This window comes from Jaculus jaculus, chromosome 13 (assembly GCF_020740685.1).
Source record: "Jaculus jaculus isolate mJacJac1 chromosome 13, mJacJac1.mat.Y.cur, whole genome shotgun sequence".
Classification (NCBI taxonomy): Eukaryota; Metazoa; Chordata; class Mammalia; order Rodentia; family Dipodidae; genus Jaculus; species Jaculus jaculus.
In genome coordinates this window covers 33,102,992-33,127,588 of record NC_059114.1, presented here as the reverse complement: position 1 = coordinate 33,127,588, position 24,597 = coordinate 33,102,992, and the positions used below count along the sequence as shown (strand labels likewise).

General features: G+C 49.3%; 1 protein-coding gene across 4 annotated transcripts in view; it reads right to left on the bottom strand.

Annotated features, from left to right (window-relative positions):
- Camk2a (calcium/calmodulin dependent protein kinase II alpha) overlaps window positions 1-24,597 on the bottom strand; it is a 67,220-nt gene that overhangs the window by 2,698 nt on the left and 39,925 nt on the right. For 2 of the 4 annotated variants that reach the window (XM_045132273.1, XM_004664775.2), the window contains exons 8-17: window positions 23,393-23,476; window positions 23,189-23,283; window positions 21,937-22,059; window positions 21,477-21,560; window positions 20,132-20,174; window positions 17,062-17,102; window positions 12,028-12,060; window positions 11,036-11,084; window positions 3,366-3,441; window positions 1,082-1,176 (exon numbers count right to left, since the gene is read on the bottom strand). In XM_045132273.1, coding sequence (XP_044988208.1) covers window positions 1,082-1,176; window positions 3,366-3,441; window positions 11,036-11,084; window positions 12,028-12,060; window positions 17,062-17,102; window positions 20,132-20,174; window positions 21,477-21,560; window positions 21,937-22,059; window positions 23,189-23,283; window positions 23,393-23,476 — 723 coding nt within the window. The remainder of the gene's footprint in view (window positions 1-1,081; window positions 1,177-3,365; window positions 3,442-11,035; window positions 11,085-12,027; window positions 12,061-17,061; window positions 17,103-20,131; window positions 20,175-21,476; window positions 21,561-21,936; window positions 22,060-23,188; window positions 23,284-23,392; window positions 23,477-24,597) is intronic. The other 2 variants (XM_045132274.1, XM_004664776.2) reach the window with 1 other exon arrangement.

The window sequence follows — 24,597 nt, the reverse complement described above, 5'->3', positions numbered from 1 at the left end:
CTCTGTGTCTCAGTTTCTCCTTTTGAATGACAGATTTGGGCTAGACCTTCAGTTCCGGCAGTACAACTCTGGTTATTTCTTATAAGGTGTATCACCTGTGTTTACCTCATGAAACTATTTCCATGGTTGATTTGATGTACTAATGTGCTTATCTCCAAAGAAAACACATCTGGTGAAGACAAAATAAAATTAGGTAATCCCTGACCCATGCTCTTGCTTGCAAGAGAACCGAGCTGAGACCTGATAAAGAGAAGTTTGAAAGACAGGCTAGCACCTAATTGACCCTTGCCTGCTGATGGAGCCAGAGCATTTGAAGAGAATCACACAGGACTAGCATTCTTGCTGCATGAGACACCACCTAAAATCATATACCTGATAGGTCCCCTTTGTTTTGAGGGGCTTTGAATGTACTGCCTTCAGGTCCTTCCTCCATGTCCTAAGCAATGTGCTTTTAGCTTAGTTCCTGTCTGACCCCTTTCCTGGGTGAGACACAGACCGGCAGAAAGAACTCTGGCCCAGGCCCAGTTTCAGCATCCTGCCAGTCTTGCTTGTAAAGTGCTGGGGTCTCTCCACAGAGGAAAGGCCCAGGTACTAAGACATGTGGGATAGAGACCTGGGTGAACAGGCAGGCCACAGAGTGTAAACTTGCCATCTCTTCTAAACTACCCACATGGGTTTGGGGAGGAAATGTGCCTTATAACACAGAAGCCAGCATGTTACCAGCTGAGCAGCTGGATTGACCTCAGACATCCAGTTTTTGGGGGTTAGCCCATGCAAAGCTTCCCTTGTCTAGGAACCCTCTTAGGTTCAAGGGCAGAAAAGGGCTGAGAGGGCTTATTGTGCATGTTCTTGATCTCTGGAGACCTACCTCTGTCTTGCCCCATCCTCAGCCATAGGAGGGACAGTTAGCAGTCAGTGCAGAAGGAACCAAGAAGGTACCCTCCCCTATCCACATGGTATATTCATCTTTACTGGCTCCTAAGCTGCCCTGGGGCCCTGCCCATCACCCTGTTGTGCCATCTGGCAGGACATGGAAGGAGAGCAGACAATGGGCACCCCAGAGAGAAGGGAGATTGCTCACGGTTTTCAAAATAGAATCGATGGAAGTCCAATCCCTCGACCAGATTCCCCAGGGCCTCAGGTTCGAAAGCTGTCATTCCTGGGTCGCACATCTTCCTGGGGGAAGGAAGCCAGAGGAAAGAGGGAGCTGGGAGAGAGACTTCCCACTGCCCTCTTAGAGGACTAGCCTGTGAGTAGGTATGAGCACGAAGGAGTGATGAGCCTTGGAGGGGTGACTTGTACACTGTCTCTGCCACTTATTGATAAGATTCCAAGCATGTGGCTTGAGCTCTTCAAACAAGAGTACCTAGAAGCATGGTGTCATGCCATGCCCTACAGATGTTGCTGGGGGGTCTGGAGAACCACAGCCTGCTCTCTTCTGTCCACTGTGCCTCACCCAAGGTAAGGGGCATTTCCTGATTTGTGTTTCTGGGGTGTGTGGGTGGAGTTTCCTTTATATAAGATGACCACTGCTCACCAAACCAGGTGTATGCCTAGAGAGGAGGTTTACTCTACGGCTGGAGCAGCCCTGACTGTGAACCTCAGTTTCTTCTTCTGCAAATGAGGAACACAGCATTAGAGAAAGTGCTGTCTGGAATGGGGAGCATCGGCTGTGGCTGGGGTGGCCTTCAGCACAAGGCGGCTATGTGTCTTTAGTGGACTACCCCCATCCAGGTGCCATGTTTTTGGGGTGACTGCCAGGCAGGGGAAGAAAACACATGCTCTCCCCATTCCCAGATTTATAAGATCTTCCATGATCAAAGCAATGAAGCCAGAGACAGGAACTGCCTGTAGGCAGGCCAATGGCCCAGCCCAGGGTGGAAATGGAGATATACAAAATGTTGTCAGATCCAGACATTGCTGAGATGCACAAGACCCTTGCTAGTGACCCCACACAACTTTCTTCTGCACTCAGGACCTCAAGTTCTACAGTTGGATTAAGTTGGGCTGTGCTCAGATTGAATGGGGTGTCCAGGATCCTTCAAAAGTGGGAGTGTGAATGCTGAGCATGTAGGAGATAGAGCACACCCCCATGCAGAATCCCTGCTTGTGGAGGTGCCTGGGGTCCTGCCTTCTAGAATGAGGGGTCTCAGAGACCATCTGCTCCAACAGCATCATACATATGGGGAAACCAAGGCTCAGGAGGATAAAGGAGCTGATGCAAGGATATACAGGGGCAGACTTTGGTCATGAAAGTGTGAGAACCTAGTGCAGGCTACAGATGCCAGAGGAAGTGATATCATAGGAGTGGGAAGGGTTTTTCAACTTTCTCTTGCTCCCTGGCCATCAGCCTGCTGCATCCCAGCTTAACATTTTTAGGGGTGGTTACAAGCCTAGAGACATAGCCTGCTTCCATGCTATAATGCAACACTCCAGAACACACCTGAGCACACTCCTCATGCAGGTACTTGCAACTGTGCACACACATACAGGTGCATGCACAGTTAAGTGTATAGTACATGCTGGCCTTGATCTCACACATGCACCTTCCAAGTGCCTGGTTCCTCCAGAGAGAGCTAGTGGTTTCCCAGGGCCTTGTCACCAACTGCTGCTAAAGCCTTCCCCTGGATGGAATGTACCCCGAAGCTCCTGGCACCAGGGAAACCAGGAGCAGGATGCTCAGGAGCATTCCCAGCTATGATATTGCCATTTCACATTAACCCAACAGGCAAGGGTCATTCTGTCTCTGTTGGCAGTGTTTTTCTACTAAAAAGCATGTGTGGGGTCACCAGGCTCTGGTCTCTCAGCATTGGCCAAGGCTTAAGCCTGAACATCTGCTCTCCCTAGGGAGGGTTTAATGAGGGAGGACCTGTTTCACTGCCAGACCAGGAAAGGGACCACTAGGGGGTGCTGAAGTCCAGACTGTGCACACAGGCATCCCTCCAAGGGCTGGCGCAGGGTAAGTATGTACACTGTGTGTGTGTACAGGATGTCTCAGACCATCTCTTCATTTTATGCTGCTGTGTGTACACTTCCTTCTTGCCCAGAAGACCTAAGGTTCTACTTTGAGGCACTCCTGCTCACTGAAGTACATACCCTCTGAATCCTTGCCTGCTCTTGTCCATTCTTCCCACGTTGGGGTGCAAACCATCCCCTCTCTCTTTGGGTAAGCAAAGGAGCTTTGCTAGAGCTCTTCTTGGGACCAAGCTTGGAGGAGGCGGGGGAGTGAGTGCTGAGCCAGGCTGAGGGTAGGCTTTCTGTCCCATTCAGAGCACATGCAGAGTAAGAGAGTGGGCTCAGGGTCAGGGTTGGCATCCCTGAACCAGATCAAGGCAGGACATGCAGAATGAGCCCAACTGACTCACGTGTAGGATTCAAAATCTCCATTGCTTATGGCTTCAATCAGCTGCTCTGTCACTTTTATAATTTCCTGTTTGCGCACTGTAAGGCAGGAGGGGGACACAGAAATAATAATAATGATAGTCATGAAGCACCAGGTACCAGTTCCTGTCAGACTCTGCTGGGATGTGAAAACTCGCACAGCTGATCTCACTCATCCTTTTTTATTTTTAAATCTCTGGGAGAAAGCAATTGTTAGTCCCATTTCACAGAAGAAGAAACTGAGATCCAGTTCCTTCAGCTACAAAGGGCAGAGGGATTGTCTCAGCTCTCAGTCTTTGCCTCCAAAACCATGGTGGACATTCTGATTCTAGGGTTCATTTGAACTGAGGTCTGAACTCCATGCCACCTGCCACCATGAGCCAGAGCTTCCTCGTGGTCAAACCTGGGGCTGCTGAGGAAAGTCTTAGGTCTTTGTGTATGAGGTGATTTCCCCTGCCCTCAATTTGGGTGCCTGTGGGATTCAAGCAGAGATATATAAAACTTTCTAGGGTCAGTGAATCCTAGGTGTGTCCCTGGTCAGTCTTTCTGATAGAGAGTCAGATGTCAGACTTATTGAATGGTATGAGCCTCAGTATTCCTGTCTGTGAAATAGGATTCATTCAAAGCCAGACAGTAGTTGAAAGAACCAGGCATCAGTACCAGACAGATCTTTGTCTAAACCCCAGCCCAGCTTCTTGCAAGATGTGCAGCTGTGGGCCATGATACTTCCTGCTGGTCTGTTATGTGGAGACAAGAATGGGATGACATGATGAGTAGGAAGCACTGTCCCAAAGCCTGGGCCCCATAGATGCACACAGTAATCAGCCATTTCCTGCAGACCCCACCCAGGCTTGCCTCATCTGTTCTTTATAGACCCTTGGAAGGAAGGTGAGGCCATCACTCTCAATGTCACATGAGGTGGCTGAGTCTTAGTTTGCAGCTAGGTATCCTGGACCCCAGTCAAACCTAACAGTCATCTCCCTCAGTTTTCCCAGGGCACAACCTCTTTCTTTCCCTCTCCCTTCAGTTTGAGCCTCACTTCAACCTGGCCCACTCAGGGGCCCATCAGAGCATCCTCTATAGAAGCCACAGTGCCTGGAAAGTGGGCCCAGAAAAGCTCAGTGTCTCTCAGTCTAGGAGTCAGGGAGGGAGACCAAGCCTGGCTGAGGTCTGACATACTCCTTTTCTTACCAGTTGCCTGTGATGACCCTGGGCATTATCTGAGACCCAGGCGAGAAAATCTCTAAGGAAATTAGACTGAAAGAACCATTGAAAGCCAGAGACCCAAACTCCTTTCCAAACTAATGGGGAAACTGAGACCTGTTGAGGATTCACCATTTGCCTAAGGGCATAGACCATATAGGTTCTAGCAGTCCAGTACATAGTATAGGACCTTGTCTATAGGATCCTGGTACTCCAAGCCATGCACTCTCATAATGCTAACCCCATACAGTTTGGCATGTACTGCTTGTCCCTGAACTCAGTGCCAGCTCATGGGAGTGGTGCTGGGGCTTCCTTGGAGTCTAGAGCTGGCCTGACTCCTTCAGACTGCAGTACTGGCTAGCAGTGACCCCATTGCTGAAGACTCCACATGCCTGGGCTGCAGGTCACTGAGAAATCAAGCTGGAACTGAGCTGGAAGCCTCCTCCCTGTTGACTAGCTGTCAGAATGTTGGAAAGAGCTATGCAGCCTGTTGGGGGAGAAAAGTCATCAGTAGTTTTAATGACCCTGCAAGCTTCATAGCTGGCTATCGAGGTCAATTGTACCAGTTTGTGCAAGAGTGACATGTCTTTTGGGGGGGGAAACTGTTCTCTGTTTGGAATTGAGGGAATTCATGCCTGGCACTGAAAACCTAATCAAAAGCCTATGGCTGGAGAGGGTGGGTGGGTGGGGACTACTACTTATGTTTGGCTAAATGGACATATCCTCACCAAACTGCCCTCTAAATATTTATGTTTATGCTCATATATTAATGCTGCTCTCACTTTTGGTTAGAGAAGCTTCTCTTTGCATATGATGGTGACCACTGGGGTGACTCAAAACACACCACAGTGCTGAGAAGAAGTGACAGTAGCGTGTTTAGCACTAGATGAGACCTATCTATCACACCCTCCAAGACTCAGGGATCAATGCAGAAGTGGTGGCAGAAAGAATGTAAGAGCCACAGGAAGGGGAGGAATGCTTACAAACTGGCTTCTAAACACAAAGTGGCCATGGTATTCATGACCTCACAAGATCTACATAATAGAGGAAAATAATGGTGACATGAAAATAGAAAAGAGACTTGTTGGAAAAGAAGGACTCAGTGACAGGGCGCTTTGGAAGAGGGCAATGGGAAGGATTGGGAGGGGACCATGATCATGATATATTGTCTATATGTATGGAAGTTGCCAATAAAAAGTTTAAAAAATGTGACAAAAATTCACTGATTGTGGGCTGAGATGAAGGCTCATCAGTCAAAGGTACTTCCTTACAAAGCTGCCAGCCCAGGTTTAGTTCGCCAGTGCCCACATACAGCCCGATGGACTAAGTGGTGCATGCATCTGGAGTTCATTTGTAGTGGCAAGAGGCCCTGACATGCCCATTCTTTCTTTTCTTGCAAATAAATAAACGAAAAATTTTTTTAGAAAAAGGTAGTGTGCCTGGCCCTGGCTGGGGGCTTAGTCTGCAGTCTTGGAGCTATGACAGAGCTTCATTCTGGTATCACAGCTCATAATGGACAGAGTGGAGGTGAGAGAAGTGATCTGATTGGCTTAGCCTAGCCAGGGCTTGCAGCTCCAAAGCTCATTGTGCTCACCTCCCCTGTGCACCTGTCACAGCCCTTGGCACCTGATGCCTGCTATGCAGCCAATGCTCAGCAGGTGGGGCAACATCGGCCACCACAGTGCACAGCCTCCTCCCTGACTCTAGTCAGAATCACGGGCTGGGAGTGTATCCGCCCTTGAGCTTCCCCGGCTGCACAGAAGCTCTCCTCCCTCTGGGACTTTGCCTGGGTAGGAAGAGGTTGTACTCAATAATACATGTAGAGTGAGAGGAAGGGAGGGAGGAAAAGACAAAAGAGAAGAGAGGAAAGAGAAGAAAATGGCTCTGGGGTGGTTTGATTCAGGTGTCCTCCATAAAGTTATGTGTTCTGAATGCTAGGTCCCCAGCTGGTGACAAATTGGGAATTGGAGCCTCCTGGAGGCAGTGTATTGTTGGGGACAGGCTTAAGGGTATATAGCCAGCTTTCCCTTTCCTGTATTTGGCACATTCTCCTGCTTCTGTTGTCCACTTGATGTTGGCCAGGAGGTACTGTCCATGCTCTACTCATGCCATCATTTCCCCTGCCTTCATGGACCTTCTCCTTGAGTCTGAAGACAAAATAAACCCTTTTTGCCCTCCTCATAGCTGCAGTAGACTACCCTTGGCCTACATTGTAGGGTTGTTTTAAGAACTGGTAGAAAGACATGTCATATATATGGCCCTCACTAAGAATACCTGTTGTTCCAGGCACCTCAACTCATTTACGTAACATTATGTATATGAGCAATCAGTCAGAGCAGAACCTGGCACTCCATGAGCAAGAGCTGCCACTCCTGTCATCTACAATCTCAGAATTGGAAACTTGTCTGGTGTCCTGGCTTGTGGCCTCAGCCAGGGCCAGGTGCTTCCTGGAGCATCACAGGCTCAGTCCTGCTGAAGTGTTGGGGATGTAGACAGTAGTAGCCACCACTCTGTTAGCCACATACAGGTAGGTGAACCACTGAGCTCTTCATTCAGCTTCCTGGGTCCCCAAAATTACCATTTTCTCCTTAGTCTCTTTGTCCTCCTCTAACCAGACTTCCCTTCTCAGGAGTAGGGACTGTAAAATGTAGTTCCCAGGGACACCACAAGCTGGTTAAATATACTTGAGGCTCTCTCTGAATTGTCTGAACATATCTCAGTGTGTAACACAAAGTCTTAGGTAAGACCTGAATAAGGTGAAATATCATGTCTGGAGGTACTTTCTACACCACCCCTAATCCTGGACTGTATACTTCATGAGCACACCCTAGACTTCCTGGACACTACACCTCATGAACACAGCCCTAGACTACGTGGACACTGTATCTCCTTGAAGAAAGCACTAGACTGCCTGGTTGGCTATGTCTTCAGCCACTCAGGACATCAAGTTTTGCCAAAGGCTGAAGCCGAGAGAGCAGGAATCCCTCTTCTTTTGTTATTTGGGACAGAAGATCAGGAGTCTTGTGCTCAGTGCATCTCAGGTCCTTCTCATGCCTTTAGCTGCCCTAATTGTTGCACAAGCAGCTCCCCAGCAGCTGCTCAGTAGAAACTTCTGGAAATTTTCCTCACACAAATGATCCTCAAGTGCTCAGCTCCTTATAGGCAAGAAAACTGAGGCCACAGAGCAGTTAAGGCATTCTCTTAAGCTCATATAGCACAGTGAGGCTGAGTTGGAGTCAGCATCGCTGGCTGGTTTCTCCGAGTGTCTGCCCAGCTTCTGGATAGCTCTCTGGGTTGGAATGAGAATGGGTAGTACATTGAGGCAGAGAAGAGAAGGAGGAAGCCAGCATCTGGTGAGGCTTGTAGGGCAAAGGCCTCACATGAAGACAGCAGGGGATTCTAAAATGTTCATGTCCCCTCATCCCTCAGGGGAAGTTGTTCCCTGGAGAATGACACTTCTAATTAACTTTAATGTTGGGTCAGAGTCCACCCAACCAGCTGCTATTCTCACTTTGTAAGGAGGCTTAACAAGTCAACACCAGCAAACAGCTCTGCTTCTCCAGGAACTTTCCCTGGGCCAGGAGGCTGGGGGAGTCATAAGGGTTCTTCTCATCCCTCACAGGAAGATGCTATGGTGGATCCAGGTTTCCTTCCAGCACACATGGCTGCTGGGGTGTTTGTGCATGTAGGGAAGTTAAGTCAGTGAACAAGGTCTTAGATTTATAGTCAGTAACCCATATGGTCCCACCTCCCCCCTGGGCCTCAAAATCCCTTTGGTAAAAGCAGCAAAGGTTAGCTAAAATATGAGACTAATTGTCCCCCATGAGACCCCTCAAGCAGAGGAGGTCGATAACAAATGTGAGGCCCTGGGATGCAGCCTGAAGACAACAGCCAGGTGAAAGATGACTTCGGCAGCTGCCATCTTGCACTACCAGTACACACAGTTTACATTCCATTCACAGATTCTCTGTCTGTTTAATATATAAATATTTGTCTTAAAATGGTATTTGAGTAAGATTGGTGCTCCAAGAAAACATCACAGGAATCCCTGTCATTCAACCATAAACTCTAGTTTGTACAAAAAAGGAAATGAAGATTGTTTTAAAAACAATTTCCATGTGTCAAAAACTGCATGTACTTTATATGCAGCCTTTCATTCATCTGCATACTAATCTCTGAAGCCTACTATTATCATAGCCTACTTATTATTAAGGAAACTGAGGCTCAGAGGAGTTGAGTAATTTGTCCAAAGTCACCTAGACAATGGGTTCTAGCAGTGAAGTACAAACAGAAGGCTAAATCCAGTCACCTCAGAATCCCAGAGTGCACCTCTCACCATTGGGGCCAAGAGCTTCTTAGGGAATACCTAAGAAGCACCACATCATGGTCTGCCAAAAACCTATGAGATGGGAATCTGTAGGACTGAACATGTGATTGGGTCACACTTGCAAGCCTGGACCCTAACTGGCTATTCCTTTCTATAAGAATGCATTTGTACAGGTTGTTCCTAGGGCTATCATTGAGAACCGGTTTGCTCATGCCTAACCATGGTGACAGAGTATCCCCCACCAAGTTGGAAATGGCCATAAAGGGACATCCACAAGCTAGGCCTCTCACCCAGCTTTCTGGCAGCACCAGAACACAGTCATGCATATAAGTGCTTGAAGGCCTGAATGACAATTATGCACCCCCAAATTATGGCATGATGGAATGCTCTTTCCACACATACACCTTATTTCTTTGTTGCAGTACTGGGGATCAAACCCAGAGGGCTCCTGCATGCTAGGCAACAGTACTATTGAGCCCCATCCCCAAGCCACATTGTATTCTTCTCAAGGCAAAATATCTTCATGGAAAAATTTCTCAATGGGTGCAGCAGAGTTTCCTCTAGGTCAGTGGCCTTTGCATATTACATCAATTCCCAGTGTCTCTGGTTCCCTCCTGAGTGTGCCATTCTCTGTGTCCTGGGAAACAAGGGGGCTGATGTGGACAGAAATGTAAGACCTTGCTAAACAAAGGCTCTGTGTCCTGTGTGCAGAATCAGCCATGCTCCTTCCCATACACTTCCCTACACTGAGGCCTCCAGCATGTGGCCACCAGTTGGGCTCTGGGGCCAGACTGACTGGGTTCAAATCTTAACCCACACAGATAAGCTACAGACCTTGAATCAATTCACCCAAGCTCTCTGTCCTATGTTCTGGGCTAGAGAATGGGGGTCATGGATGAGTGACCTGAGTAGGGCTGTGGTAAGCTCTATGATGTCGGTTCAGGCAAAATACTGGGCTTAGCAAGGGTTAATAACCTACAGTTGACCCTACTTGCTTTCCTCTCTTATGGCTTGTTCTAATCTTAGAGATCTTTACTCCCTTTCCTTTTGACAGCTTTTGTTCTGTTTGGAAACAAAGTCTCACTATGTAGCCCAGTGGGCCTCAAACTTGCGATCCTCCCACCTCAGCCTCTGAGTGCTGGGCTTACAGATGTGCACCGCCTTGCCAACTAATCTGAGTACTTTTGAGAACTGTTTTTGAGCCACTAGCTAAAACAGCCCCTGCAGTTTTGGGTGGTTTAGGTTTCTCATTTTTCAGCTGATTAAGCTTTCTGGATTTTGGTTCTCTTTCTTATCCTTTCTGCTTTATGTTTCAAAATCAACTCAGTTTGGGGTATGGAGGAATGACTTAACACTTAAGGGCTTGCCTGCAAAGCCAAACAACCCCAGGTTTGATTCCCCAGTACCCACATGAAGCCAGATGCACAAAGCAGCACAGGCACTAGAGTGCTGGCTAGAGGCCCTGGTACACCCCTCTCTTCCTCTCTTTCTCTTTCTATATCTTTCTGCTTGCAGATAAATAAATGAAATATTTAAAAACCCTCAGTTTTCTTTCCTTCTTTTGTTCTTTTTTTTTTTTTTTTTGAGACAAGGTCTCCTGTAGCCCAGACTGGCTTCAAATTCTACAGCCAAGGATGACCTTGAACTTCTGATTCTCCTGCCTCCAGATCCAAAGTGCTGGGATTAAACGTATGCCTTATCACACCCAACTTATGTTGTGCTGAGAAGTGCAGGATTTCGTGTATACTAAACAAGCACTGCACCAACACAGCCAACTCAGTTTTTGTGAAAACAAAAACTCTGAAACCACATCTATCAAAAGGACAACTATTCTATTACTATTCACCCATGACTTGACTATGTTAAATTTTTCTCTAGCACACAAGTAAGTCAGTACAGAGATTCCTCAGTGTACCTACAGTACTGAGGTACCTACAAGGGGCTGGGGGTGGGGAGTCATGTCCACAGCATGTCCTGCTTGTTGGGAGCCAAAGCCAGGCTCCACAAAGGAGCAGAAGCCAGGCTGTCAGGGGATCCTGCTGGCTGGGAGAACATGATAAGGGGTCTGCCCAGCCAGTACTAGGAAGGTTGGGAGCGTGGATGCTGAAGGCAAGGCCTCCCTACCTTTGGTGTCTTCATCCTCGATGGTGGTATTGGTGCTTTCAGAAGATTCCTGCCAAAGAGAACAGGAGAGGCGGTGAGGTGGGCCTTCTAGGCAAGATGGATGGGGCCAGCTGGGCTGACCAGCTGCTGCTGAGGTCTTCTGTGGCCTCTCAGGCTCTGCTGTCCAGATGTTGCCTACAAACCTTGCCACATCTTCATCTGCAGGGTGCCCAGCTAAGCAGGTGGCTGGGGTGGGGCCAGCATGAAGGGATACCTGAGAGGAGATCCCTGTCCTTTCTGGAAGGGCTGAGAGGGGCTTCCTGGGTCCTTTCTGCTCAGGGGCAAAGAAGGAGTGTGGAGGAGCAGAGAGACACCATGGCAGTCACAGAATGGGGAGGGAATACACACACTAGCAGGAAAGAAAGACAGAGAGAAGGAGGCCCAGTATGAGAGAGGGTGGGCTTTTCAGAGGGCAGAAAAACCACACAAGTGAGTGAGACAGCCATGGAACCAGAAGAGGGACATGGGCTACCATGTCACTCCTGGCACCCTAGACAGAGGCAGGGCTGTGGCTCCTCCTCTGAGGTAGCTGGCCCAAACTCAAGGGCGCCCCCATGGTGCCTGCTGCTTTGACAAACCAAGCCCCACCCTGGCCGTAAATGGCACAAATCAAGCCCTATGATGAGCTTTAGAGCAGAGGGGTTGGGGAAAGCGAGAAGCCAAGGGCTAGACATGGGGTTAGGTTCAAGTCCACCTGTGAACCCAAAGGAGGTCTCAGATTTACTGTCAGCTTGTTGGTCTGGGCAGTGGAGTTGGAGGTGTTAACAGAAACACGCAAATAACACACACACACAACACACATGTTGTCACACAAGGCACACGTACCAAGCATGCCCTGAGCACTCTCTCCCCGCCCCGGGTTCCTGTGCAGCCTGTAGGAGGGAGGCAGGAGCAAGGGAGCAAGGGTCTGAGGCCCAGCATTTACCGGTGTTTGGGAGACGGCAGACACTCACCATTAACTGAACGCTGGAACTGGACTTTCTTTTCTGGAAAAACAAGGAGAAGAGATGGGACAGGAAAAGACACAGCATGAAAATGGCAGGGAGCAGAGAAAAGACAGGGAAGTTTAGGAGGATGGCCTCAGGGTCATCCTCTGTGGTGCTTTGTGATGGGGAAAAGGAGTTAGAGTTACCAGAAACATCTAGCCTGGTAAGACCAGGACCCTCAGTCTAATGTCCTCAAGTACCATGGCGTGAGTCTGCCAATCTAATGGCCAAACTCAAAACCAAGCCTGCCTTGAACCAGGACTGCCCAGCCTGCATCATTGTGATGGGGAAGCCAGTTTCTTACATCTCAACTGCCTGTTGCTTTGGGAGGACAAACGGGTGCTTAGGCCTGGAGATGAAGCCAAGTGCCTCCCTAGACTTTCCATGTAACTCTTCTAAGAGGACCCACTCCCTGATATCTTGTCATTGGAGAATCTTGTCTTCTGGTTTGGTAGTACTGGGCATGGAACCCAGTGCCTTGTGCATTCTAGGAAACTTGTCAAAAATGTACAGAACTAGGTCTCCAACAAGGAGTTTGATGATTTGATCTGGGGTAGGACCTGGCTATCTCCATTTTCAACAATATCCTCAGGAGATCTGGAGGATTTCAGGGTCAGGTGGGGGAGCCAATCATCTATGTAACATTTGAAATCCATCTTATAGTCTCATCCTCCCAGAAACTGTATCATTTGGCTCTTTTATGCTGATAGAGAAACTGAGGCACAGCCAGAAGTCTAGAACCTGAGCCTGGTGGCCCTGCCAAATGGCCTATTCTAGCCTCTGTGGGGCGGGTGGGGGAGGGATTTATAACATCCTAAAATTGGCTGTAGTGCACCAGGAAAATGTATATTTCTTTCTCCTTTACTGAACTCTCACAGCCAGAGTCTTGAAGACATGCTCAGGAGGAGTGCAGGTCAAGAGTGACACTTGCAGTAAAAGATGAGAAACTGAGGTCCTGATATTATGGTGGACCACACAGGCTCTCTCAGAAGCCACTAGCAGCACTGAGACTGTAAGACAGGCACTTAGGACTCAGCTCTTTTTTTCTACTCAGGGCTCCAGGCAGCCTCTCCTCAAAGGTTCAGGCCATTCTAGACTCTCTCCTGAGAGGCTAGGAATCACCCCTCTCCCCATACTAGGAGCACATGAAAGACTTGAGGGATTCCCAGGGTTTATGCCTGTGCCATAGAAGGCTCTGGATATGCCTTGAATGTCTAGATTAGATTCTGGGCTTTCTACTTCCATAACTTGGTGAGCCTTTATGTGTCAGGATGTAAGCCTATGTCATATATGAGCATCTCTTATGCTCATAGGGTATGAATGACCACCTTCCCAAGTAGCTGGACAGTGTGGCTTCATAGCAAACTGTTATATCAGCTCCTCTCATCCTTCCTCTCCTCTTCTCTCCTTTCCTCCTCTCTTCTCTCCTCTGTGCTGGCCTTTCTCTCTAGCTGGGGCTGGGCTGGGCACAGTGTATGAGGGGAAGGGGACAGGGCTGCATAGCTATCAGCAGAAACCTGAGGAGCCACTCAGAGGCCAAGAGGTTCCAGGAGGGACACAAAGAAGGAACACAGAGCAGAGACTGCATCAGATTTGGACACACAGTGACAGGATGGGACATGGGGGAAGAGGTCACGATGGCACGGATGGGACACCAACAGGGCAGTGAGTGGGGTGAGGGGTGGGAGTGGTGGGCCCTCCTCATGGAAGCTGAGGCTTAGGAATGGCCAGGGCAAGACACTGCTTCTTGGGGACCGAGAAGCTTCATCTCCCTCAATCACAAATGAGGCTGATGATGATCTTCCCACCTGACCAGCACTTCAGAGTGTGATTAAAAAGAACTGTCACCTCAATTAGACCACATGTAGAAGACATGAAAGGTTAGAAAAGGGAAGAAGACCAGAGCATAGTCAAGGTCACCCTTGAAAAGTCCACGAAGTACCCTGAAGTACCCAAGTGAGCTCCTGTCACTGTGGCCTAGCAGCTTCTCTCATCAAACTCCATGTGGATTGGTTGGTCTCTGAGGATACGGTTACAGGAAGAGCATAGATTTTCACTTTAGCTGGATGCGTGTCCATTATGATATGGCTCCTTTGTACTTCTCTGGTAAGACCCTCTCACCAGCCCTTGTAAATGATTACACTCTCCAGGTACAGATGACAGGACCAGGGCCAGTTTCCAGAGGGAGGGGGCAGTAAAACCCACACTCAAACTTATGGCTCTTTGAGTTGAGATCCATGATTTTCACCCTTCCCCAGACTGGTTGCTCTGTCCCCTCTACAGGAGCGCAAAGTAAAGCTGGTAAAGTTCCTGAACCCTGGAACAGGGTTCTTCCCTTCTCCGTCTCTAGGAAGGAAGGGAGGTGTTTGGGCCAAGGACAGCCTTTGAGTTTTTCTTCATCCACACCCAGGCTACCCTGAGAAGCCATCCAGTGTATGCCCTACACTGTAGGAAGCAGGGGCACTTTGTCCAGCAGTGCCCACTGGAGAACGCTGCAAATGCCCAGCAGAGCCCTCGAGCTCTAAGCGATCCTTGCCTCCAGCCAGCCCCTCAGCCCCAGCCCAAGAGCAGCTAGGACTGGAGTTTCATCTTCAGTTCCAGCCAAGTTCACCTCATTGGCCCTTCAGCAGCATCTACCAGGGCCCAGCCAAGATTCAGGCAGACCTGGGCAGCCTCTCCCTGCCCACCCTCTTCTTCAGCAGCCTGGACCACAGCCCACCAACACCTACACTGCCATTACATATTCCATACCAGGACCAGCAAGGCAGCTTCCTCAAGGGTGCAGCACCCCCTGGGAGTAGAAAGGGTCCAAGTTGTTCCAGATTTTCAGTCCCCACACAGCACATCTCTTTCTCACCCTTTCAAGTTGGGAGTAAGGGTCAAGCTCAGGGAACCCAAAATAGTGGCAAATGAAGATTGGGGGATGGGGCGCAGAGCCCACTATAGCATGTAGGACAGGTTTATTAATGCTGTGAATGGAGTTACTTTTCATCTGTGGATTCTCAATGTTTTCTTAAGAAAACAAAACAGGAAAGAATCCTGACTTGCCTTAATGAGTTTTCACTGCATGAGACCTGCACTCTAGAAGGAAATTATCCTAGCTAATCCTCACAGCTGGGAGGTCCAAGTCCCTCCTCTGCATGAAAGAGAAAGCACAGACCCAGGGAGGCGAACCAACCATGGCTTAGCTGCTGGTAACCCACCCTCTTCTCTTAACCATTGTCTGCACTGGCTGGGGTGTAGAGCTTTTCTCATTGAAATGGGAGACGCCCAGGACCTCATAAACTGAACCTCCTCTTTTCAGACCCCCTCCACCTCACCCACTGTCAGAGGAACCGCCTTAGAACTTTTACACTCCTACAAATTCAGTTTGAAAAACACTGATTTTGACTAACGACCAAATAATTATGTGTAGTCATGCATCACTTAATGGCAGGAAATGTGTCATTTATTGGGTGATTTTGTCACTGTGCAAATATCATATTGTGACCTTACACCATATAGCATCTTTATTGCTCTTAGACTGCAACCCCATAGAGCATGTTACTATACTAAACACAGAAGGTGTCTGTAATACACAGTAAGTATTGTGTGTCAAAACACATCTAAGTGTGGCAAAGGTACAGTAAGGATCTGGCATGGTGATGTATACCTGCAATTCCAGCACTTAGGAGGCTGGGATGAGAGGTTCAAGACTTTAAGGCTAGACTAGACTACACAGTGAGACATTGTCTCAAAAAACAAAAAAAAAAAAAAAAACAAAAAAAAAAAAAACAAGGCTACTGGACATGGTGGTACACTCAGGAGGCAGGGAATTTAAGGCCAGCCTGGAATGACAGAGTGAGTACCTGGTCAACCTGGGCTAGAGTGAGACTCTACCTTGAAAAAATAAAAGGATAGGAAAGGAATAATGAAAAAAAAGATATAGTAAGTATACTAGGCAGACAGAACTTTTCAGTAACCTTAAGAGCTCACCATTGCATATAGAAAAGACCAAAATGATCACACAGCACATAGCTGTAGCCTTGAAGGACACAACACGAGAAGGAGAATAGTTAGATTGAGGCATGTTGCTTCTTTTTGTCTTCTCTGTTTCAAAGCTGAAATCTTGGAAATGATCACCAAGTCCACACTCCACTCATGGGTGGTCCTCAGGTGGAAGAAGGTAAGGCTCAGTCATGGCTTTGGACATCCAGCCCAGACACCCAACCACACAACCCCTAACAGACAAATGCCACTACAAATAAAGCCGCGTAGCCGCCATAACACCTGAGTGGCCATACAGCATCTCACACCTTCCAGTGTCTGGGCAGGTGGGTGCAGAGCTACCCAGATCAAGGCATTATTATTCAGAGATGAGAACCCATGATTCTTTCAACTGGCAGAGGCAAAGAGGAAAGCAGAGAGCAGAGAGGACTTCAAGAGGGCAGAGGGGGAAGCAAGAAGAGACGGGAAGGAAGGGCCAGTAGGATATACAGGGAGGCAGCTCAGGCATCAGGAATGGACATGGGACCGACCCTGTGGTCGTGGAGGGGAGAGGATGGATCCCTGTCACTGAACAATTAGGTGTTGGTAGGGAAGAAGACCTTCTGGATCCCAAAGGCTGAAGGAATGGTGTTCCATCCTCTGTGGGCTTCCTGGGCTGGACTAGTATGTGAGCAGGTCAGGACCCATCCAGCCCCTCACAGTTGGGCAGAAGGTCATCCTCCTGCCCATTTCTCACCTCCTTGTCATAGTTTTTCAGCCCTGAGAGCCTCAGAGCCTCCTGTGATCTCCCCTCTTCCTTGTGTTCTCTCCAACCCAGGCTATCTGCCCCCAGCAAGCAAGGTGAGAGGTGGGCACTGACGCCCAGACCTGAAGGTCTGGGGAGATCTTGGCCTACATCTGACATGTATCTGCCCAGAACACATCAGTTATGTCAGGTCTTGCCCCAGACCGTCAAGCCAATTCCTGGGGGCAGAGATTCTGCCAGAGGCAGGTCTGTGGCTTCTGGGGGCTTACCTTCACACCATCGTTCTTCTTGTTCCCTCCACTCTTCCCTCCTGTGGAGGAGAGAAAGTAGAGGGTTAGCAACACCAGGCAGGGCACCAGGGCCCACAGGGTGAGGAAGAGCAGCATTCAGGAGCAGCTGGAGTGCAGTGGAGGGTGGACGGTGGATAGTGTAGGAACTAGGAAGAAAGACTTTTTTTCCTTCTTCCTCTTCAGTGGCCCACAGAGTGCGTCTGGAATCCCCAGTTCTCAGTAATCTCAAGTATAACCCTGTGGCTTCATGGCTTGAAGGGGGTGTCCGATATATCCTGGAGTTGCTCTTTCAGCCTGGGGATTCCCTCTGGATCCCTTCACCAATGCTGGTGTTGGCCAGCCCTTAGCCTGGCTGGGGGCTGGAAGCTCCCCTGTCCTTGGCCCCTGCTGGCCCTGGCCCTCTCTAATTTTAGCCCCATGCTGCTGCAGAGGTCATGTGTCAGCTCTGCCTACTCACTCTAGACAGCTGCAGGCTGCGTTTTGCTGGTAACAAGAAGCAGATAGATGCCCCCCGTGGGGCCCACCCCTGCTAGAGCACCCATTCCCTGCCTTTCTCCTTAGCAGCATAGGCCTCTCTGGTAGCAGGCCAAGCCACGGGTCTCAGGGAGGCTCGCACTGCTGTTATGTCCCTTTCCCCTCCTCCTCATTTCCTGGCTGGAGCCCTAGCACTGAGCCAGAGCCAGGAGATGGTATGAATGCTCAGCTCTGCCCCGCCTGGCATCCAGCTGCTTCAGACCTTAAGCAAATGCCTTAAATGAGACAAGGCTCTACAAATTGCTAAGCACAGCATTCAGCCTGCACACAGCAGATGCTCAGTGAATGGCAGCTGGGACTAGTCCTTTTCCATGAAACCCCAAGAGGGTGAGATGGGAAAAAGGGAGCAGGCATTGAGGTTCTAAGGGGTTCTGAGGCTGAGGAATGGCCTCAGCTGGCCCAGCTTTCTGGCTCTACACAGCCCCCACAACCTCTCAAGACTCCCATCCAAGTCTTCCAGTTGCAAACCTAGGAGCAGGGAACACTTAAGTGTTCCAAGCATATAAAGCATGTCTGTCCATCCCCATAGGCTGTGTGGGTGTGACCAGGATGAACGGAAGGGAAGGGAATGCTCACCCTGGGTCCTCTCAGCTTCAGGCCACAGTTGCATGGGCTTGTAACCAAAGACACCACAGGCTGATTTTCTTCTGTTTGTGTGTGTGTGTGTGTGTTGGGAAGGGGGAGCGTGGTTTTTTCTTTGTTTTTTTTTGTTTTGTTTTGTTTTGTTTTGAGATTGGGGTCACACTCAAGTCTCCACTGACCTGGAACTCACTCTGTAATACAGGACAGTCTCAAACTCACAGTGATCCTTCTGTCTCAGCATCCTGAGGGATGGGGTTGTAATTGCAAGCCACCACACCCAGCTTTTTTTCTCTTATTTTTGTGTTCTCCTTTTCTCTTTCTCTCCGTCCTTCTTTCTCTCCTTCTCTCTCCCTCTCCCCTGTCTTTCTTTTGAGACAGGGTGTCATGTAGTCTAACTCTATGGATGACCTTGAACTTCCTATCTTCTTGCCTCTATCTCCCGTCTCCACCACACCTAGTTTATGTGGAGCTGGTGACTGAACCTAAAATTTTGTGCATTCTAGACAAGCATTCTACTCGTTGACTACATCCCCACCTTCCAGACTGAATTTTAAGGAGTCACAGAAATCTGGGGATTTCCATATCTCCTGACATAAGGACTAGTAGCCTACCTCAATATATATATGTCGAGTCAGTCAAACCCAGAGTACAAAACACTTCTTAAACAGCTCTGGCTCCACAAAGCACATCTTAGAGAAGGGACCCAAGCTTGCAGACCCTCATCTGTAGATTCTGAACTGGTGCTCTCTTGGGCCTTGTAGTTGTTTAAAAAACAAAACAAAACACCAGACTCTGACTTGTTTGGGCAGCTCAGCTTTCAGTTTAAGGAAGTGCCAGGTCCTTGTGCAGGGAGAGTTCTACCGTGAGAAGCCCACCTCTGAAGCTGGGCCTCCTACTTCCTGGCTGGTCACAAAGGCAAGTGAGCCCTCCCAGGGGAACCAGGCCTGTACCCTATTTAAAGCCAACTCCTGGCTGTAGTCCACCGGTGTCCATGTCTGTGCTGGTCCAGGCCCATGCCCAGGCTCCAGGGTGAGCTCTGCTCTCCATTGTTGACATGCTCTCTGCTGCTCTGTCAGCAACCAGGGTTCCCTAGGGACAGGCCTCAGGCAGTGCTGGGACTGACCAACTACTAAGATGAATTGTTTTCTAAACATTGACAATAATCACTTCCCCTTTTCTCTTTGGGGGAACACAGATTCCTCTTTTCTCTGGCCTTGGGACCCGAAGTATTTCCCTCAGCTCCTATCTCCCACCTGGGAAAAAGAGATAGCAACAGTTTCCACTGCTTTATAAAGCTATCTAAGACTGCTTAGCACAGGGCTCCAAGGATGGTGCTCCCTGGACCTGGCTCCATCCTGCTAGACTGGACCTTTGCCTCCAACATCCTAGCAGTCTTTCCCTCTGGCTGGCCTAGTCTGAGAAATCCAGTGTTACTGTGAGGTTGGGGAGCCAGATTGAATCTTTTCCTTATGCATTTTATATATATATATATGCATATATATATGTCATATACATATGTATATATACATATATACACACACATATATATTTCATTTTATTTTTATTTATTAGGCAAAGAGGAGAAGTTAGGGAGGGAGAGAGAGAAAGAGAGAGGGAGAATGGGCACACCCGGGCCTCTAGCTGCTGCAAGCGAACTCCAGATGCGTGTGCCACCTTATGCATCTGGGGAATCAAACCTGGGTCCTTTGGCTTTAACCTCTAAGCCATACCTCCACCTCAGACTGAATTTTTAACTGGATCTTGGGGGTATGACATTTGACCTCTCATCTTTGCTTTCTGGTCACAGGTAAGCTAAGCTCCCATCATGGAGTCTTCCAGCCTCCTCTCTAGGGACTCTAGCTATCCAATAGTGCAGTACTTCCAGTAGCTTGATGCAGGATGTACTGGGGACTTAAGCCCCGCCCCCACCTACCGGAGAAGTTCCTGGTAGCCAGCATAGTGGTGAGGATGGCTCCCTGCAATAGACAAGAGGGGCCGGTAGGGGGCGCAGGTGAGGCGAGGAACAGAGACAGGAACAGGAGGGCCCAGGGAAGGGCAAGCAGTATATTCTTCAAAGACAAGTCCAAGCTCTGCCCCTGCCCCACTCAGCCCCCCACCCCAACCCGACAACCCAGGACCCATCCTCTTTTTGGAATAAGCAGCCTTGGCTGGCACAGCTTTTGGCACAGGGCCATCCAGGAGCATATATTAATAGGTCCCACAGCCTGGTCAAAGCTGAAGGACTTCAGAACACCTACCATCAGGGTCTCCTAAGGACCATGTACATTTCCTGCCTGAGTAGGCAAGGCAGACAATGTGCCCACTGCTAGAGTAGGAGGAGCGCCTAGCTTCAGGATCAGTCCACCACTCTGTGGTCCGTGGGCTCACACCCTGAAGGGTTCTCAGCACAGAGAAGTCCTCTTTGTTGGTGAGGAGCTGGGGGCCCACCCTGTCCTGGTGATGATTCAGACCTGACTCAGATATTGTCTGAATAGGACAGTCTCTGATGTTATAAGAATCCCAGACTCTCACATTGGGAGACTTCCTTTCTCTGTGATACACTACTCCCGTGGGGTGGGCTGGGACTCAGTTCTCCTGGCATTGTGCCAACCACTGGCCTGTGGCCCATGTCTCTATTCTTGGAGTAGGAGGTGAGGATGCTCCCAATAGGCAAGGCCTCTGCATCTTTCCATCATCCTCAGTCAGGTGTACTGACAGCTGCCTATCACAGTGGAGCCACCTTGGTCCTGGGGAGCTCAGAGCCCACCTCAGCCCCACAGTAGCTTCCTTGGTGCTTTGCAGCTGGGGCTACTCTCTTCACTGTGGTCCCCCATTCAGTCATATCTTTCCTTTGAAAGTTCTCCTTAGCCATTCAGAGCCACTCATGGTATCCTAAGTGGTAGTGTTCACACTTTCATTCATTCTATCTGGAACATCTTCACCTTGTGACTACAATGGGCCAGTAATGGATGGTTCTTCAGGCTCCTGGCTTCAGAAAGCCTCCTGAGATATTTCTTGGATACTTTTACACCTGGGAGTGCCATTGCCCTGCTATATGCCCCATGGTCCTGGCACAACACTCACCAAGCCTTCACAGTGTCCTGGTTACTTGTCTGTCCTCTCCACCAGAGTGCAGATAGGGTGGGACAGATCAGATTCATTGTTCACTCCCCAAAGTCTCTGCCATCCAGCATGCAGGAATGTTTAATAAACGTGTGTGGAAGCAACAAAGGAAAGAACTAGTAAGCTTAGCGATGCTAAGGGTAAGGACCTGTTACCTTCAGTTTCCTCCTGGCATTGAACTTCTTCAGGCAGTCCACAGTCTCCTGTCTGTGCATGCAGGAGGCCACGGTGGACCGGTGCTAGAGGGAAGAGGGAGGTGTGTTAGTAGAAAGCCTGTGTGGGAAGACAGGCCTACCCAAAGGCCACTCCATAGGACATTTGAGCAAGAAGCGTAGCTGGCATCTTTGAGAGGACGATTTTTTGTTCTAAGGAAAGGATTCTTAGTATCCTGGTACCAGTCAATGCCAGTGATACCTTCCAATCATGATGCCAACCCAGAATACCCCTAATTTCCATATTGTCCCTGAGGGCCCCATCCGAAGCAAACCGGAAACTCTTAGGTAGGCCTCCTCAAACCTCAACACTAGGGTTGTGGGGCTGGGTAGAAGACCTGGAGGAAGCAGCTTCCTGAGGTCTGAAGTGGATCCTCAGTGGGTCCTGCTGAGGAAGGCTCACCGAGATCCAGGGGTGCTTGAGTGCCTCAGCAGCCGTGATGCGTTTGGATGGGTTGATGGTCAGCATCTTATTGATCAGATCCTTGGCTTCTGGGGTGACAGTGTCCCATTCTGGTGATGGAAACTGGAAGGGGCAGAGAGGCCAGGTTTGCCTAGCCTGCCCCATGCCACCCCTGCGATCCCCCAGCCCCTGACTGGCAGGGGAGCAGGCAGAGGTTCTCAACACCCAGTCCCTCAATTATCCATAACCAGGAATTGGGATTCTGCTGGAGTAGGGGAGGGCCAGAGCCTCCTGACTCAGAATAGCCCAGAATACTATCAGAGGAAAAGGGACCTTTTTCTGCCTTACTGGGGCTGGGTCTTGTCTGGAAGGTACCACAGTGATTACAATCCAGATTACAGAATTAGGAGGACTAGGTTAAAGTCCTGCCTCTGCATCCCAAGCTGTGAGACCTGAGCAAGTCTCACGAGTCCAGAGGCCATCACTAGGGACACTGAGTGGCTTAAATTTCACATAAAGCACTTAATATCCCACGTGATAGAAGCCAGCCTTGAAGAAGGACATTATCGCTTGATAGTCAGGAGCTGGATGCCAGAGCCAGACTGCTGGGCTCCAATCTCAATGCTACCATCTCTTGGGTATGTGACCTTGGCAGTCACTTAACTACTCTGTGCCTCAACTTTCCTAACTATAAAAAATAGGGGCAATGACTTTGTGAACTGGGATGAGGGTTAAGTGTAATTATATAAAATATTCCAGAGAGTGCTACAGAAGTGTTAGCTGTCATATATATATATGTATATTCATGGCTCCAACTTAGGTATAGTGGTGCATATATATGATCTTAGTGCTTAGAAGGTGGTGGCAAGAGGGTCTCAGGAGTTCAAGGCCAGCCTCTGATATATGGGGAATTTGAGGTCATCCTGAGCTACATGAGACCATGTCTCAAAACAAACATGGCTCAGGGCCTGACCTCCACTCTTTGCCACACTTCAGTGCTGCTTCTGCTCTTGGAGCCCTATGGGATAAATCCCACAGCTTTCAGGCCCTGATCATTCTGCACCAAGTGGTCACGACCTGGCCTTGGCCCATCTTTAAGTTTCCCTGGGCTTCATCCTGTGCTCCAGACTACGTAGCAGTGAGGGAGCTAAGTAGGCTGAAAGGCAGGAAGGGGTTCCCTGATCTCTGGCCACCTGGAGCACTGGCTCCCGCTGGAAGGGGAGATGTGGCTACAGAAGGGAGCAGCACTCACATCATAGGCTCCAGCTTTGATCTGCTGATACAGGCGGTGCTGGTCCTCATCCCAGAACGGGGGGTACCCAACCAGCAAGATGTACAGGATAACCCCTAGGGAGAGGCCAGGAGAGAAAGATGAAGGTAGAGAGCAATTGAAGGAGGAGAAGGAGCCAGCAGCCTGGGCAGCTGGAAGGACAAACAAGCCTTCAGATGGACTCACCACAGGCCCACAGGTCCACAGGCTTCCCATATGGGTCCTTCCGCAGCACTTCTGGGGAGAGGTATCCAGGTGTCCCTGCGAACCCTGCTCCCCAGACACACAGACAGGCAGACACACACACAGAGGTTGGCACATGAGTAGCCTGGAGCAAGACCCTGTGGGAGAGGGGACAAGGGTCGCCCTGGAGCTGGAGAACACAGCCCTGCCCCAGAGCTGGGGTTGTATGATGCAACCCCTGGGGCTTGGTAAGCTGGCAAAACCACTGTCTAAACTGGATTGGATAGACAGGCAAGCAGCACACCTGCTCCCACTCCCAACTCTGCCATAGGCAGCCAGTGGCAATCAATCTCAGAGCTCCTTCCCACTGGGTCTGAAACTTTCCAAAATAACCCTCCCAGCAGCCACAACCTACCAGTTGCTTTCAAGAAGAGAGCCCTCTCCCACTCCCTAGTCCCTGCTAGAGACTCATGAGGTATCACAAGGCTTAGTCCTAACTCTGGCTAAGCCCTTTGCTGGATTTCATCACTTCCCAAGCCTTCATTTCATGATCGATCAAATGGAGGATTCCTACCTTAAATAGCTCCCAATATCGAGAGGATCAGTTGGAAAACTGAACACCAAAGATACCTGAATTTACATCCTATGAACAGTTACTAGTTGCTGTAGGTGTCTACCAAGCATTGGGCTGGACACCTCACATGCTGGTTCTAGTTACTCTCATAGGCCCTGTGAGGGGTATGCTGCTATTATCCCCATCTTACAGATGAAGAAACCAATTCTTTCCTAAAGCCACATACCTTACAAACAAGTCAGAATTTGAACCCAGAGCTCTGATTCTTTCTTTTCTTTCCTGCCTCTCCCCTCCCTCCCTCCCTCCCTTCTTCCCTCCCATCTTCCTTCCTTTCCTATTTCTTCTTTCCTTTCCTTTTCTTTCCTTCTTCCCTCCCTCCTCTCTTCCTTCCTTCCTTCTTTTTTTCCTTCCAGCGGTGGAAATTGAACCCAGAGCTTTACATACATGCTAGGCAAGTGCTCTACTACTGAGCTCAACCTAACTCAGAGCTCTGGTTCTTGTTTGTTTTGCTTTGTTTTTCTGAGGCAGTGTCTTATGTTTGTAGCCCAGGCTGGCCTTGAACTCTATGTAGCTGAGGATGACCTTGAACCCCTGATCTCCACACTTCTACCTTCCAAGTGCTAAGATAACAGGC